This window comes from Pelobates fuscus, chromosome 9 (assembly GCF_036172605.1).
Source record: "Pelobates fuscus isolate aPelFus1 chromosome 9, aPelFus1.pri, whole genome shotgun sequence".
Classification (NCBI taxonomy): domain Eukaryota; kingdom Metazoa; phylum Chordata; class Amphibia; order Anura; family Pelobatidae; genus Pelobates; species Pelobates fuscus.
This window is the reverse complement of record NC_086325.1, coordinates 9,107,948-9,126,260: the sequence shown is the minus strand read 5'-3', so window position 1 is coordinate 9,126,260 and position 18,313 is coordinate 9,107,948. Positions and strand designations below refer to the sequence as shown.

At 43.5% G+C, this 18,313-nt stretch overlaps 1 protein-coding gene across 1 annotated transcript in view; it reads left to right on the top strand.

The window, feature by feature from the left end:
* SPTBN4 (spectrin beta, non-erythrocytic 4) overlaps positions 1-18,313 on the top strand; it is a 142,565-nt gene that overhangs the window by 45,833 nt on the left and 78,419 nt on the right. Inside the window, exon 14 of the mRNA XM_063431082.1 lies at positions 14,443-14,756. Coding sequence (XP_063287152.1) covers positions 14,443-14,756 — 314 coding nt within the window. The remainder of the gene's footprint in view (positions 1-14,442; positions 14,757-18,313) is intronic.

Here is an 18,313-nt window from a genome sequence, read left to right as displayed (position 1 = left end):
TCTGGGTGCTCACACACTGTAATATAGAATGTCTCTGGGTGCTCACACACTGTAATATAGAATGTCTCTCTGGCTGCTCACACACTGTAATATAGAATGTCTCTCTGGGTGCTCACACACTGTAATATAGAATGTCTCTGGGTGCTCACACACTGTAATATAGAATGTCTCTGTGGCTGCTCACACACTGTAATATAGAATGTCTCTCTGACTGCTCACACACTGTAATATAGAATGTCTCTCTGGCTGCTCACACACTGTAATATAGAATGTCTCTCTGGCTGCTCACACACTGTAATATAGAATGTCTCTCTGGGTGCTCACACACTGTAATATAGAATGTCTCTGGGTGCTCACACACTGTAATATAGAATGTCTCTCTGGCTGCTCACACACTGTAATATAGAATGTCTCTCTGGCTGCTCACACACTGTAATATAGAATGTCTCTGGGTGCTCACACACTGTAATATAGAATGTCTCTGGGTGCTCACACACTGTAATATAGAATGTCTCTCTGGCTGCTCACACACTGTAATATAGAATGTCTCTCTGGCTGCTCACACACTGTAATATAGAATGTCTATCTGGCTGCTCACACACTGTAATATAGAATGTCTCTGGGTGCTCACACACTGTAATATAGAATGTCTCTGGCTGCTCACACACTGTAATATAGAATGTCTCTGGCTGCTCACACTGTAATATAGAATGTCTCTCTGGCTGCTCACACACTGTAATATAGAATGTCTCTCTGGCTGCTCACACACTGTAATATAGAATGTCTCTGGGTGCTCACACACTGTAATATAGAATGTCTCTGTGGGTGCTCACACACTGTAATATAGAATGTCTCTCTGGCTGCTCACACACTGTAATATAGAATGTCTCTCTGGCTGCTCACACACTGTAATATAGAATGTCTCTCTGGCTGCTCACACACTGTAATATAGAATGTCTCTGGCTGCTCACACACTGTAATATAGAATGTCTCTCTGGCTGCTCACACACTGTAATATAGAATGTCTCTCTGGCTGCTCACACACTGTAATATAGAATGTCTCTCTGGCTGCTCACACACTGTAATATAGAATGTCTCTCTGGGTGCTCACACACTGTAATATAGAATGTCTCTGGGTGCTCACACACTGTAATATAGAATGTCTCTCTGGCTGCTCACACACTGTAATATAGAATGTCTCTCTGGGTGCTCACACACTGTAATATAGAATGTCTCTGGGTGCTCACACACTGTAATATAGAATGTCTCTGTGGCTGCTCACACACTGTAATATAGAATGTCTCTCTGACTGCTCACACACTGTAATATAGAATGTCTCTCTGGCTGCTCACACACTGTAATATAGAATGTCTCTCTGGCTGCTCACACACTGTAATATAGAATGTCTCTCTGGCTGCTCACACACTGTAATATAGAATGTCTCTGGGTGCTCACACACTGTAATATAGAATGTCTCTCTGGCTGCTCACACACTGTAATATAGAATGTCTCTCTGGCTGCTCACACACTGTAATATAGAATGTCTCTGGGTGCTCACACACTGTAATATAGAATGTCTCTGGGTGCTCACACACTGTAATATAGAATGTCTCTCTGGGTGCTCACACACTGTAATATAGAATGTCTCTCTGGCTGCTCACACACTGTAATATAGAATGTCTCTGGGTGCTCACACACTGTAATATAGAATGTCTCTCTGGCTGCTCACACACTGTAATATAGAATGTCTCTCTGGCTGCTCACACACTGTAATATAGAATGTCTCTCTGGGTGCTCACACACTGTAATATAGAATGTCTCTGTGGCTACTCACACACTGTAATATAGAATGTCTCTCTGGGTGCTCACACACTGTAATATAGAATGTCTCTGTGGCTGCTCACACACTGTAATATAGAATGTCTCTGTGGCAGCTCACACACTGTAATATAGAATGTCTCTGGCTGCTCACACACTGTAATATAGAATGTCTCTGGCTGCTCACACACTGTAATATAGAATGTATCTGGCTGCTCACACACTGTAATATAGAATGTCTCTCTGGGTGCTCACACACTGTAATATAGAATGTCTCTCTGGCTGCTCACACACTGTAATATAGAATGTCTCTGGCTGCTCACACACTGTAATATAGAATGTCTATCTGGCTGCTCACACACTGTAATATAGAATGTCTCTGGGTGCTCACACACTGTAATATAGAATGTCTCTGGCTGCTCACACACTGTAATATAGAATGTCTCTGGCTGCTCACACTGTAATATAGAATGTCTCTCTGGCTGCTCACACACTGTAATATAGAATGTCTCTCTGGCTGCTCACACACTGTAATATAGAATGTCTCTGGGTGCTCACACACTGTAATATAGAATGTCTCTGTGGGTGCTCACACACTGTAATATAGAATGTCTCTCTGGCTGCTCACACACTGTAATATAGAATGTCTCTCTGGCTGCTCACACACTGTAATATAGAATGTCTCTCTGGCTGCTCACACACTGTAATATAGAATGTCTCTGGCTGCTCACACACTGTAATATAGAATGTCTCTCTGGCTGCTCACACACTGTAATATAGAATGTCTCTCTGGCTGCTCACACACTGTAATATAGAATGTCTCTCTGGCTGCTCACACACTGTAATATAGAATGTCTCTCTGGGTGCTCACACACTGTAATATAGAATGTCTCTGGGTGCTCACACACTGTAATATAGAATGTCTCTCTGGCTGCTCACACACTGTAATATAGAATGTCTCTCTGGGTGCTCACACACTGTAATATAGAATGTCTCTGGGTGCTCACACACTGTAATATAGAATGTCTCTGTGGCTGCTCACACACTGTAATATAGAATGTCTCTCTGACTGCTCACACACTGTAATATAGAATGTCTCTCTGGCTGCTCACACACTGTAATATAGAATGTCTCTCTGGCTGCTCACACACTGTAATATAGAATGTCTCTCTGGGTGCTCACACACTGTAATATAGAATGTCTCTGGGTGCTCACACACTGTAATATAGAATGTCTCTCTGGCTGCTCACACACTGTAATATAGAATGTCTCTCTGGCTGCTCACACACTGTAATATAGAATGTCTCTGGGTGCTCACACACTGTAATATAGAATGTCTCTGGGTGCTCACACACTGTAATATAGAATGTCTCTCTGGCTGCTCACACACTGTAATATAGAATGTCTCTGGGTGCTCACACACTGTAATATAGAATGTCTCTCTGGCTGCTCACACACTGTAATATAGAATGTCTCTCTGGCTGCTCACACACTGTAATATAGAATGTCTCTCTGGGTGCTCACACACTGTAATATAGAATGTCTCTGTGGCTGCTCACACACTGTAATATAGAATGTCTCTCTGGGTGCTCACACACTGTAATATAGAATGTCTCTGTGGCTGCTCACACACTGTAATATAGAATGTCTCTGTGGCAGCTCACACACTGTAATATAGAATGTCTCTGGCTGCTCACACACTGTAATATAGAATGTCTCTGGCTGCTCACACACTGTAATATAGAATGTATCTGGCTGCTCACACACTGTAATATAGAATGTCTCTCTGGGTGCTCACACACTGTAATATAGAATGTCTCTCTGGCTGCTCACACACTGTAATATAGAATGTCTCTGGGTGCTCACACACTGTAATATAGAATGTCTCTGTGGCTGCTCACACACTGTAATATAGAATGTCTCTGTGGCTGCTCACACACTAATATAGAATGTCTCTGGCTGCTCACACACTGTAATATAGAATGTCTCTGGCTGCTCACACACTGTAATATAGAATGTCTCTCTGGCTGCTCACACTGTAATATAGAATGTCTCTCTGGCTGCTCACACACTGTAATATAGAATGTCTCTCTGGCTGCTCACACACTGTAATATAGAATGTCTATCTGGCTGCTCACACACTGTAATATAGAATGTCTCTGGGTGCTCACACACTGTAATATAGAATGTCTCTGGCTGCTCACACACTGTAATATAGAATGTCTCTGGCTGCTCACACTGTAATATAGAATGTCTCTCTGGCTGCTCACACACTGTAATATAGAATGTCTCTGTGGGTGCTCACACACTGTAATATAGAATGTCTCTCTGGCTGCTCACACACTGTAATATAGAATGTCTCTCTGGCTGCTCACACACTGTAATATAGAATGTCTCTCTGGCTGCTCACACACTGTAATATAGAATGTCTCTGGCTGCTCACACACTGTAATATAGAATGTCTCTCTGGCTGCTAACACACTGTAATATAGAATGTCTCTCTGGCTGCTCACACACTGTAATATAGAATGTATCTGGGTGCTCACACACTGTAATATAGAATGTCTCTGTGGCTGCTCACACACTGTAATATAGAATGTATCTGTGGCTGCTCACACACTAATATAGAATGTCTCTGGCTGCTCACACACTGTAATATAGAATGTCTCTGGCTGCTCACACACTGTAATATAGAATGTCTCTCTGGCTGCTCACACTGTAATATAGAATGTCTCTCTGGCTGCTCACACACTGTAATATAGAATGTCTCTCTGGCTGCTCACACACTGTAATATAGAATGTCTCTCTGGCTGCTCACACACTGTAATATAGAATGTCTCTGGGTGCTCACACACTGTAATATAGAATGTCTCTGTGGCTGCTCACACACTGTAATATAGAATGTCTCTCTGACTGCTCACACACTGTAATATAGAATGTCTCTCTGGCTGCTCACACACTGTAATATAGAATGTCTCTCTGGCTGCTCACACACTGTAATATAGAATGTCTCTCTGGCTGCTCACACACTGTAATATAGAATGTCTCTGGCTGCTCACACACTGTAATATAGAATGTCTCTCTGGCTGCTCACACACTGTAATATAGAATGTCTCTCTGGCTGCTCACACACTGTAATATAGAATGTCTCTCTGGGTGCTCACACACTGTAATATAGAATGTCTCTGGGTGCTCACACACTGTAATATAGAATGTCTCTCTGGCTGCTCACACACTGTAATATAGAATGTCTCTCTGGGTGCTCACACACTGTAATATAGAATGTCTCTGGGTGCTCACACACTGTAATATAGAATGTCTCTGTGGCTGCTCACACACTGTAATATAGAATGTCTCTCTGACTGCTCACACACTGTAATATAGAATGTCTCTCTGGCTGCTCACACACTGTAATATAGAATGTCTCTCTGGCTGCTCACACACTGTAATATAGAATGTCTCTCTGGGTGCTCACACACTGTAATATAGAATGTCTCTGGGTGCTCACACACTGTAATATAGAATGTCTCTCTGGCTGCTCACACACTGTAATATAGAATGTCTCTCTGGCTGCTCACACACTGTAATATAGAATGTCTCTGGGTGCTCACACACTGTAATATAGAATGTCTCTGGGTGCTCACACACTGTAATATAGAATGTCTCTCTGGGTGCTCACACACTGTAATATAGAATGTCTCTCTGGCTGCTCACACACTGTAATATAGAATGTCTCTGGGTGCTCACACACTGTAATATAGAATGTCTCTCTGGCTGCTCACACACTGTAATATAGAATGTCTCTCTGGCTGCTCACACACTGTAATATAGAATGTCTCTCTGGGTGCTCACACACTGTAATATAGAATGTCTCTGTGGCTACTCACACACTGTAATATAGAATGTCTCTCTGGGTGCTCACACACTGTAATATAGAATGTCTCTGTGGCTGCTCACACACTGTAATATAGAATGTCTCTGTGGCAGCTCACACACTGTAATATAGAATGTCTCTGGCTGCTCACACACTGTAATATAGAATGTCTCTGGCTGCTCACACACTGTAATATAGAATGTATCTGGCTGCTCACACACTGTAATATAGAATGTCTCTCTGGGTGCTCACACACTGTAATATAGAATGTCTCTCTGGCTGCTCACACACTGTAATATAGAATGTCTCTGGCTGCTCACACACTGTAATATAGAATGTCTATCTGGCTGCTCACACACTGTAATATAGAATGTCTCTGGGTGCTCACACACTGTAATATAGAATGTCTCTGGCTGCTCACACACTGTAATATAGAATGTCTCTGGCTGCTCACACTGTAATATAGAATGTCTCTCTGGCTGCTCACACACTGTAATATAGAATGTCTCTCTGGCTGCTCACACACTGTAATATAGAATGTCTCTGGGTGCTCACACACTGTAATATAGAATGTCTCTGTGGGTGCTCACACACTGTAATATAGAATGTCTCTCTGGCTGCTCACACACTGTAATATAGAATGTCTCTCTGGCTGCTCACACACTGTAATATAGAATGTCTCTCTGGCTGCTCACACACTGTAATATAGAATGTCTCTGGCTGCTCACACACTGTAATATAGAATGTCTCTCTGGCTGCTCACACACTGTAATATAGAATGTCTCTCTGGCTGCTCACACACTGTAATATAGAATGTCTCTCTGGCTGCTCACACACTGTAATATAGAATGTCTCTCTGGGTGCTCACACACTGTAATATAGAATGTCTCTGGGTGCTCACACACTGTAATATAGAATGTCTCTCTGGCTGCTCACACACTGTAATATAGAATGTCTCTCTGGGTGCTCACACACTGTAATATAGAATGTCTCTGGGTGCTCACACACTGTAATATAGAATGTCTCTGTGGCTGCTCACACACTGTAATATAGAATGTCTCTCTGACTGCTCACACACTGTAATATAGAATGTCTCTCTGGCTGCTCACACACTGTAATATAGAATGTCTCTCTGGCTGCTCACACACTGTAATATAGAATGTCTCTCTGGGTGCTCACACACTGTAATATAGAATGTCTCTGGGTGCTCACACACTGTAATATAGAATGTCTCTCTGGCTGCTCACACACTGTAATATAGAATGTCTCTCTGGCTGCTCACACACTGTAATATAGAATGTCTCTGGGTGCTCACACACTGTAATATAGAATGTCTCTGGGTGCTCACACACTGTAATATAGAATGTCTCTCTGGCTGCTCACACACTGTAATATAGAATGTCTCTGGGTGCTCACACACTGTAATATAGAATGTCTCTCTGGCTGCTCACACACTGTAATATAGAATGTCTCTCTGGCTGCTCACACACTGTAATATAGAATGTCTCTCTGGGTGCTCACACACTGTAATATAGAATGTCTCTGTGGCTGCTCACACACTGTAATATAGAATGTCTCTCTGGGTGCTCACACACTGTAATATAGAATGTCTCTGTGGCTGCTCACACACTGTAATATAGAATGTCTCTGTGGCAGCTCACACACTGTAATATAGAATGTCTCTGGCTGCTCACACACTGTAATATAGAATGTCTCTGGCTGCTCACACACTGTAATATAGAATGTATCTGGCTGCTCACACACTGTAATATAGAATGTCTCTCTGGGTGCTCACACACTGTAATATAGAATGTCTCTCTGGCTGCTCACACACTGTAATATAGAATGTCTCTGGGTGCTCACACACTGTAATATAGAATGTCTCTGTGGCTGCTCACACACTGTAATATAGAATGTCTCTGTGGCTGCTCACACACTAATATAGAATGTCTCTGGCTGCTCACACACTGTAATATAGAATGTCTCTGGCTGCTCACACACTGTAATATAGAATGTCTCTCTGGCTGCTCACACTGTAATATAGAATGTCTCTCTGGCTGCTCACACACTGTAATATAGAATGTCTCTCTGGCTGCTCACACACTGTAATATAGAATGTCTATCTGGCTGCTCACACACTGTAATATAGAATGTCTCTGGGTGCTCACACACTGTAATATAGAATGTCTCTGGCTGCTCACACACTGTAATATAGAATGTCTCTGGCTGCTCACACTGTAATATAGAATGTCTCTCTGGCTGCTCACACACTGTAATATAGAATGTCTCTGTGGGTGCTCACACACTGTAATATAGAATGTCTCTCTGGCTGCTCACACACTGTAATATAGAATGTCTCTCTGGCTGCTCACACACTGTAATATAGAATGTCTCTCTGGCTGCTCACACACTGTAATATAGAATGTCTCTGGCTGCTCACACTGTAATATAGAATGTCTCTCTGGCTGCTCACACACTGTAATATAGAATGTCTCTCTGGCTGCTCACACACTGTAATATAGAATGTCTATCTGGCTGCTCACACACTGTAATATAGAATGTCTCTGGGTGCTCACACACTGTAATATAGAATGTCTCTGGCTGCTCACACACTGTAATATAGAATGTCTCTGGCTGCTCACACTGTAATATAGAATGTCTCTCTGGCTGCTCACACACTGTAATATAGAATGTCTCTCTGGGTGCTCACACACTGTAATATAGAATGTCTCTGGGTGCTCACACACTGTAATATAGAATGTCTCTGTGGGTGCTCACACACTGTAATATGGAATGTCTCTCTGGCTGCTCACACACTGTAATATAGAATGTCTCTCTGGCTGCTCACACACTGTAATATAGAATGTCTCTCTGGCTGCTCACACACTGTAATATAGAATGTCTCTGGCTGCTCACACACTGTAATATAGAATGTCTCTCTGGCTGCTCACACACTGTAATATAGAATGTCTCTGGCTGCTCACACACTGTAATATAGAATGTCTCTGGCTGCTCACACACTGTAACATAGAATGTCTCTCTGGCTGCTCACACACTGTAATATAGAATGTATCTGGGTGCTCACACACTGTAATATAGAATGTCTCTGGGTGCTCACACACTGTAATATAGAATGTCTCTGTGGCTGCTCACACACTGTAATATAGAATGTCTCTTTGGCTGCTCACACACTGTAATATAGAATGTCTCTGTGGCTGCTCACACACTGTAATATAGAATGTCTCTGGCTGCTCACACACTGTAATATAGAATGTCTCTGGCTGCTCACACACTGTAATATAGAATGTCTCTGGCTGCTCACACTGTAATATAGAATGTCTCTGGCTGCTCACACACTGTAATATAGAATGTCTCTGGCTGCTCACACTGTAATATAGAATGTCTCTGTGGCTGCTCACACACTGTAATATAGAATGTCTCTGTCTCTGGGTGCTCACACACTGTAATATAGAATGTCTCTGTGGCTGCTCACACACTGTAATATAGAATGTCTCTCTGGCTGCTCACACACTGTAATATAGAATGTCTCTGGGTGCTCACACACTGTAATTTAGAATGTCTCTGGCTGCTCACACACTGTAATATAGAATGTCTCTCTGGCTGCTCACACACTGTAATATAGAATGTCTCTCTGGCTGCTCACACACTGTAATATAGAATGTCTCTCTGGCTGCTCACACACTGTAATATAGAATGTCTCTCTGGCTGCTCACACACTGTAATATAGAATGTCTCTCTGGCTGCTCACACACTGTAATATAGAATGTCTCTGTGGCTGCTCACACACTGTAATATAGAATGTCTCTCTGGCTGCTCACACACTGTAATATAGAATGTCTCTGTGGCTGCTCACACACTGTAATATAGAATGTCTCTCTGGCTGCTCACACACTGTAATATAGAATGTCTCTCTGGCTGCTCACACACTGTAATATAGAATGTCTCTCTGGCTGCTCACACACTGTAATATAGAATGTCTCTGGGTGCTCACACACTGTAATATAGAATGTCTCTGTGGCTGCTCACACACTGTAATATAGAATGTCTCTCTGACTGCTCACACACTGTAATATAGAATGTCTCTCTGGCTGCTCACACACTGTAATATAGAATGTCTCTCTGGCTGCTCACACACTGTAATATAGAATGTCTCTCTGGGTGCTCACACACTGTAATATAGAATGTCTCTGGGTGCTCACACACTGTAATATAGAATGTCTCTCTGGCTGCTCACACACTGTAATATAGAATGTCTCTCTGGCTGCTCACACACTGTAATATAGAATGTCTCTCTGGCTGCTCACACACTGTAATATAGAATGTCTCTGTGGCTGCTCACACACTGTAATATAGAATGTCTCTGGGTGCTCACACACTGTAATATAGAATGTCTCTGGGTGCTCACACACTGTAATATAGAATGTCTCTCTGGCTGCTCACACACTGTAATATAGAATGTCTCTGGGTGCTCACACACTGTAATATAGAATGTCTCTCTGCCTGCTCACACACTGTAATATAGAATGTCTCTCTGGGTGCTCACACACTGTAATATAGAATGTCTCTGGGTGCTCACACACTGTAATATAGAATGTCTCTCTGGCTGCTCACACACTGTAATATAGAATGTCTCTCTGGCTGCTCACACACTGTAATATAGAATGTCTCTGGGTGCTCACACACTGTAATATAGAATGTCTCTGGGTGCTCACACACTGTAATATAGAATGTCTCTCTGGCTGCTCACACACTGTAATATAGAATGTCTCTCTGGCTGCTCACACACTGTAATATAGAATGTCTATCTGGCTGCTCACACACTGTAATATAGAATGTCTCTGGGTGCTCACACACTGTAATATAGAATGTCTCTGGCTGCTCACACACTGTAATATAGAATGTCTCTGGCTGCTCACACTGTAATATAGAATGTCTCTCTGGCTGCTCACACACTGTAATATAGAATGTCTCTCTGGCTGCTCACACACTGTAATATAGAATGTCTCTGGGTGCTCACACACTGTAATATAGAATGTCTCTGTGGGTGCTCACACACTGTAATATAGAATGTCTCTCTGGCTGCTCACACACTGTAATATAGAATGTCTCTCTGGCTGCTCACACACTGTAATATAGAATGTCTCTCTGGCTGCTCACACACTGTAATATAGAATGTCTCTGGCTGCTCACACACTGTAATATAGAATGTCTCTCTGGCTGCTCACACACTGTAATATAGAATGTCTCTCTGGCTGCTCACACACTGTAATATAGAATGTCTCTCTGGCTGCTCACACACTGTAATATAGAATGTCTCTCTGGGTGCTCACACACTGTAATATAGAATGTCTCTGGGTGCTCACACACTGTAATATAGAATGTCTCTCTGGCTGCTCACACACTGTAATATAGAATGTCTCTCTGGGTGCTCACACACTGTAATATAGAATGTCTCTGGGTGCTCACACACTGTAATATAGAATGTCTCTGTGGCTGCTCACACACTGTAATATAGAATGTCTCTCTGACTGCTCACACACTGTAATATAGAATGTCTCTCTGGCTGCTCACACACTGTAATATAGAATGTCTCTCTGGCTGCTCACACACTGTAATATAGAATGTCTCTCTGGGTGCTCACACACTGTAATATAGAATGTCTCTGGGTGCTCACACACTGTAATATAGAATGTCTCTCTGGCTGCTCACACACTGTAATATAGAATGTCTCTCTGGCTGCTCACACACTGTAATATAGAATGTCTCTGGGTGCTCATACACTGTAATATAGAATGTCTCTGGGTGCTCACACACTGTAATATAGAATGTCTCTCTGGGTGCTCACACACTGTAATATAGAATGTCTCTCTGGCTGCTCACACACTGTAATATAGAATGTCTCTGGGTGCTCACACACTGTAATATAGAATGTCTCTCTGGCTGCTCACACACTGTAATATAGAATGTCTCTCTGGCTGCTCACACACTGTAATATAGAATGTCTATCTGGGTGCTCACACACTGTAATATAGAATGTCTCTGTGGCTGCTCACACACTGTAATATAGAATGTCTCTCTGGGTGCTCACACACTGTAATATAGAATGTCTCTGTGGCTGCTCACACACTGTAATATAGAATGTCTCTGTGGCAGCTCACACACTGTAATATAGAATGTCTCTCTGGCTGCTCACACACTGTAATATAGAATGTCTCTCCGGCTGCTCCCACACTGTAATATAGAATGTCTCTCTGGCTGCTCACACACTGTAATATAGAATGTCTCTCTGGCTGCTCACACACTGTAATATAGAATGTCTCTGTGGCTGCTCACACACTGTAATATAGAATGTCTCTCTGGCTGCTCACACACTGTAATATAGAATGTCTCTGTGGCTGCTCACACACTGTAATATAGAATGTCTCTCTGGCTGCTCACACACTGTAATATAGAATGTCTCTCTGGCTGCTCACACACTGTAATATAGAATGTCTCTCTGGCTGCTCACACACTGTAATATAGAATGTCTCTGGGTGCTCACACACTGTAATATAGAATGTCTCTGGGTGCTCACACACTGTAATATAGAATGTCTCTGTGGCTGCTCACACACTGTAATATAGAATGTCTCTCTGACTGCTCACACACTGTAATATAGAATGTCTCTCTGGCTGCTCACACACTGTAATATAGAATGTCTCTCTGGCTGCTCACACACTGTAATATAGAATGTCTCTCTGGGTGCTCACACACTGTAATATAGAATGTCTCTAGGTGCTCACACACTGTAATATAGAATGTCTCTCTGGCTGCTCACACACTGTAATATAGAATGTCTCTGGGTGCTCACACACTGTAATATAGAATGTCTCTGGGTGCTCACACACTGTAATATAGAATGTCTCTGGGTGCTCACACACTGTAATATAGAATGTCTCTCTGGCTGCTCACACACTGTAATATAGAATGTCTCTGGGTGCTCACACACTGTAATATAGAATGTCTCTCTGCCTGCTCACACACTGTAATATAGAATGTCTCTCTGGGTGCTCACACACTGTAATATAGAATGTCTCTGGGTGCTCACACACTGTAATATAGAATGTCTCTCTGGCTGCTCACACACTGTAATATAGAATGTCTCTCTGGCTGCTCACACACTGTAATATAGAATGTCTCTGGGTGCTCACACACTGTAATATAGAATGTCTCTGGGTGCTCACACACTGTAATATAGAATGTCTCTCTGGCTGCTCACACACTGTAATATAGAATGTCTCTCTGGCTGCTCACACACTGTAATATAGAATGTCTATCTGGCTGCTCACACACTGTAATATAGAATGTCTCTGGGTGCTCACACACTGTAATATAGAATGTCTCTGGCTGCTCACACACTGTAATATAGAATGTCTCTGGCTGCTCACACTGTAATATAGAATGTCTCTCTGGCTGCTCACACACTGTAATATAGAATGTCTCTCTGGCTGCTCACACACTGTAATATAGAATGTCTCTGGGTGCTCACACACTGTAATATAGAATGTCTCTGTGGGTGCTCACACACTGTAATATAGAATGTCTCTCTGGCTGCTCACACACTGTAATATAGAATGTCTCTCTGGCTGCTCACACACTGTAATATAGAATGTCTCTCTGGCTGCTCACACACTGTAATATAGAATGTCTCTGGCTGCTCACACACTGTAATATAGAATGTCTCTCTGGCTGCTCACACACTGTAATATAAAATGTCTCTCTGGCTGCTCACACACTGTAATATAGAATGTCTCTCTGGCTGCTCACACACTGTAATATAGAATGTCTCTCTGGGTGCTCACACACTGTAATATAGAATGTCTCTGGGTGCTCACACACTGTAATATAGAATGTCTCTCTGGCTGCTCACACACTGTAATATAGAATGTCTCTCTGGGTGCTCACACACTGTAATATAGAATGTCTCTGGGTGCTCACACACTGTAATATAGAATGTCTCTGTGGCTGCTCACACACTGTAATATAGAATGTCTCTCTGACTGCTCACACACTGTAATATAGAATGTCTCTGTGGGTGCTCACACACTGTAATATAGAATGTCTCTCTGGCTGCTCACACACTGTAATATAGAATGTCTCTCTGGCTGCTCACACACTGTAATATAGAATGTCTCTCTGGCTGCTCACACACAGTAATATAGAATGTCTCTGGCTGCTCACACACTGTAATATAGAATGTCTCTCTGGCTGCTCACACACTGTAATATAGAATGTCTCTCTGGCTGCTCACACACTGTAATATAGAGTGTCTCTGTGGCTGCTCACACACTGTAATATAGAATGTCTCTCTGGCTGCTCACACACTGTAATATAGAATGTCTCTGTCTCTGGCTGCTCACACACTGTAATATAGAATGTCTCTGTGGCTGCTCACACACTGTAATATAGAATGTCTCTGGCTGCTCACACACTGTAATATAGAATGTCTCTCTGGGTGCTCACACACTGTAATATATAAAGCTTCTGAAGGGCACCATACTCTGTAATATATCGGGCTGCTCAGAGCCCCAGTATGCCCACTGAAGTATTGATGCGCACTCAATATAGCACGGAGCTGGTGTTACGCATGTATCCAGTGGGAATAATTGTGACATTTACCTTTAGGCCCCAACATACAGAGAATGCTGGTTTGTAAAATAAGTCCTCCATTCTCTGTAATGTCCTTTCAGATTACCAGCCCTGCGATCCGCAGGTCATTTGCAATCGCGTAGACCATGTGAAGAGCTGCCTGGAAAGCCTGTGCCAGCTGGCAGAGAAACGTCGCGGTGAGCTAGAGGAATCACGTCGCCTCTGGTGCTTCCTGCAAGAGATTGAGGAGGCCGAGGGCTGGATCCGGGAGAAAGAACAGATCCTGACTGCAACACAAAGTTACGGAAAGGATCTGAGCAGCGTAATGCGCCTTCTTAGCAAACACAAGATTCTGGTGGGGGAGATCAAAGGGAGAAACGCCATGTTACTGCAGACCCTCCAGAAGGGGGAGCAGGTGAGACTTGCTTTAAGTTGTTGAAACAGTTTTGTTTTGTAATTTCTGGAATAAAAATCATGAATTATACCTTTTAGCCCAAGGAGAGGCTGACCATTAAACATGTCACTGTCATTAGTACACTGTGACCCTGGGTTGGGACTGACCATTAAACATGTCACTGTCATTAGTACACTGTGACCCTGGGAGGGACTGACCATTAAACATGTCACTGTCATTAGTACACTGTGACCCTGGGAGGGACTGACCGTTAAACATGTCACTGTCATTAGTACACTGTGACCCTGGGAGGGACCGACCATTAAACATGTCACTGTCATTAGTACGCTGTGACCCTGGGAGAGACTGACCATTAAACATGTCACTGTCATTAGTACACTGTGACCCTGGGAGGGACCGACCATTAAACATGTCACTGTCATTAGTACACTGTGACCCTGGGAGGGACTGACCATTAAACATGTCACTGTCATTAGTACACTGTGACCCTGGAAGGGACTGACCATTAACCATGTCACTGTCATTAGTACACTGTGACCCTGGGAGGAACTGACCCTTAAACATGTCACTGTCATTAGTACACGGTGACCCTGGGAGGGACTGACCATTAAACATGTCACTGTCATTAGTACACTGTGACCCTGGGAGGGACCGACCATTAAACATGTCACTGTCATTAGTACGCTGTGACCCTGGGAGAGACTGACCATTAAACATGTCACTGTCATTAGTACACTGTGATCCTGGGAGGGACTGACCATTAAACATGTCACTGTCATTAGTACACTGTGACCCTGGGAGGGACTGACCATTAAACATGTCACTGTCATTAGTACACTGTGACCCTGGGAGGGACTGACCATTAAACATGTCACTGTCATTAGTACACTGTGACCCTGGAAGGGACTGACCATTAACCATGTCACTGTCATTAGTACACTGTGACCCTGGGAGGAACTGACCCTTAAACATGTCACTGTCATTAGTACACGGTGACCCTGGGAGGGACTGACCATTAAACATGTCACTGTCATTAGTACGCTGTGACCCTGGGAGGGACTGACCATTATACATGTCACTGTCATTAGTACGCTGTGACCCTGGGAGGGACTGACCATTATACATGTCACTGTCATTAGTACACTGTGACCCTGGGAGGGGCTGACCATTAAACATGTCACTGTCATTAGTACACGGTGACCCTGGGAGGGACTGACCATTAAACATGTCACTGTCATTAGTACACTGTGACCCTGGGAGGGACTTACCATTAAACATGTCACTGTCATTAGTACGCTGTGACCTTGGGAGGGACTGCCCATTAAACATGTATATGTCATTAATACACTGTGACCCTGGGAGGGACTGACCATTAAACATGTCACTGTCATTAGTACACGGTGACCCTGGGAGGGACTGACCATTAAACATGTCACTGTAATTAGTACACTGTGACCCTGGGAGGGACTGACCCTTAAACATGTCACTGTCATTAGTACACTTTGACCCTGGGTGGGACTGACCATTAAACATGTCACTGTCATTAGTACACTGTAACCCTGGGAGGGACCGACCATTAAACATGTCACTGTCATTAGTACACTGTGACCTTGGGAGGGACCGACCATTAAACATGTCACTGTCATTAGTACACTGTAACCCTGGGAGGGACTGACCATTAAACATGTCACTGTCATTAGTACACTGTGACCCTGGGAGGGACTGACCATTAAACATTTTACTGTCATTAATACACTGTGACCCTGGGAGGGACTGATCATTAAACATGTCACTGTCATTAGTACGCTGTGACCTTGGGAGGGACTGCCCATTAAACATGTATATGTCATTAATAGACTGTGACCCTGGGAGGGACTGACCCTTAAACATGTCACTGTCATTAGTACGCTGTGTCCCGGGGAAGGACTGACCATTAAACATTTTACTGTCATTAATACACTGTGACCCTGGGAGGGACTGACCATTAAACATGTCGCTGTCATTAGTACGCTTTGACCCTGGGAGGGACTGACCATTAAACATGTAACTGTCATTAGTACGCTGTGACCCTGGGAGGGACCGACCATTAAACATGTCACTGTCATTAGTACACTGTGACCCTGGGAGGGACTGATCATTAAACATGTCACTGTCATTAGTACACCGTGACCCTGGGAGGGACTGACCATTATACATGTCACTGTCATTAGTACGCTGTGACCCTGGGAGGGACTGACCATTATACATGTCACTGTCATTAGTACACTTGATCCTGGGAGGGACTGACCATTAAACATGTCACTGTCATTAGTACACTGTGACCCTGGGAGGGACTAACCATTAAACATGTCACTGTCCTTAGTACGCTGTGACCCTGGAAGGGACTGACCATTATACATGTCACTGTCATTAGTACACTGTGACCCTGGGAGGGGCTGACCATTAAACATGTCACTGTCATTAGTACACGGTGACCCTGGGAGGGACTGACCATTAAACATGTCACTGTCATTAGTACGCTGTGACCCTGGGAGGGACTGACCATTAAACATGTCACTGTCATTAGTACGCTGTGACCTTGGGAGGGACTGCCCATTAAACATGTATATGTCATTAATACACTGTGACCCTGGGAGGGACTGACCATTAAACATGTCACTGTCATTAGTACACGGTGACCCTGGGAGGGACTGACCATTAAACATGTCACTGTAATTAGTACACTGTGACCCTGGGTGGGACTGACCATTAAACATGTCACTGTCATTAGTACACTGTGACCCTGGGAGGGACCGACCATTAAACATGTCACTGTCATTAGTACACTGTGACCTTGGGAGGGACCGACCATTAAACATGTCACTGTCATTAGTACACTGTAACCCTGGGAGGGACTGACCATTAAACATGTCACTGTCATTAGTACACTGTGACCCTGGGAGGGACTGACCATTAAACATTTTACTGTCATTAATACACTGTGACCCTGGGAGGGACTGATCATTAAACATGTCACTGTCATTAGTACGCTGTGACCTTGGGAGGGACTGCCCATTAAACATGTATATGTCATTAATACACTGTGACCCTGGGAGGGACTGACCCTTAAACATGTCACTGTCATTAGTACGCTGTGTCCCGGGGAAGGACCGATCATTAAACATGTTACTGTCATTAGTACACTGTGACCCTGGGAGGGACTGACCATTAAACATTTTACTGTCATTAATACACTGTGACCCTGGGCGGGACTGATCATTAAACATGTCACTGTCATTAGTACGCTGTGACCTTGGGAGGGACTGCCCATTAAACATGTATATGTCATTAATACACTGTGACCCTGGGAGGGACTGACCCTTAAACATGTCACTGTCATTAGTACGCTGTGTCCCGGGGAAGGACCGATCATTAAACATGTTACTGTCATTAGTACACTGTGACCCTGGGAGGGACCGACCATTAAACATGTCGCTGTCATTAGTACACTGTGACCCTGGGAGGGACTGACCATTAAACATGTCGCTGTCATTAGTACGCTGTGACCCTGGGAGGGA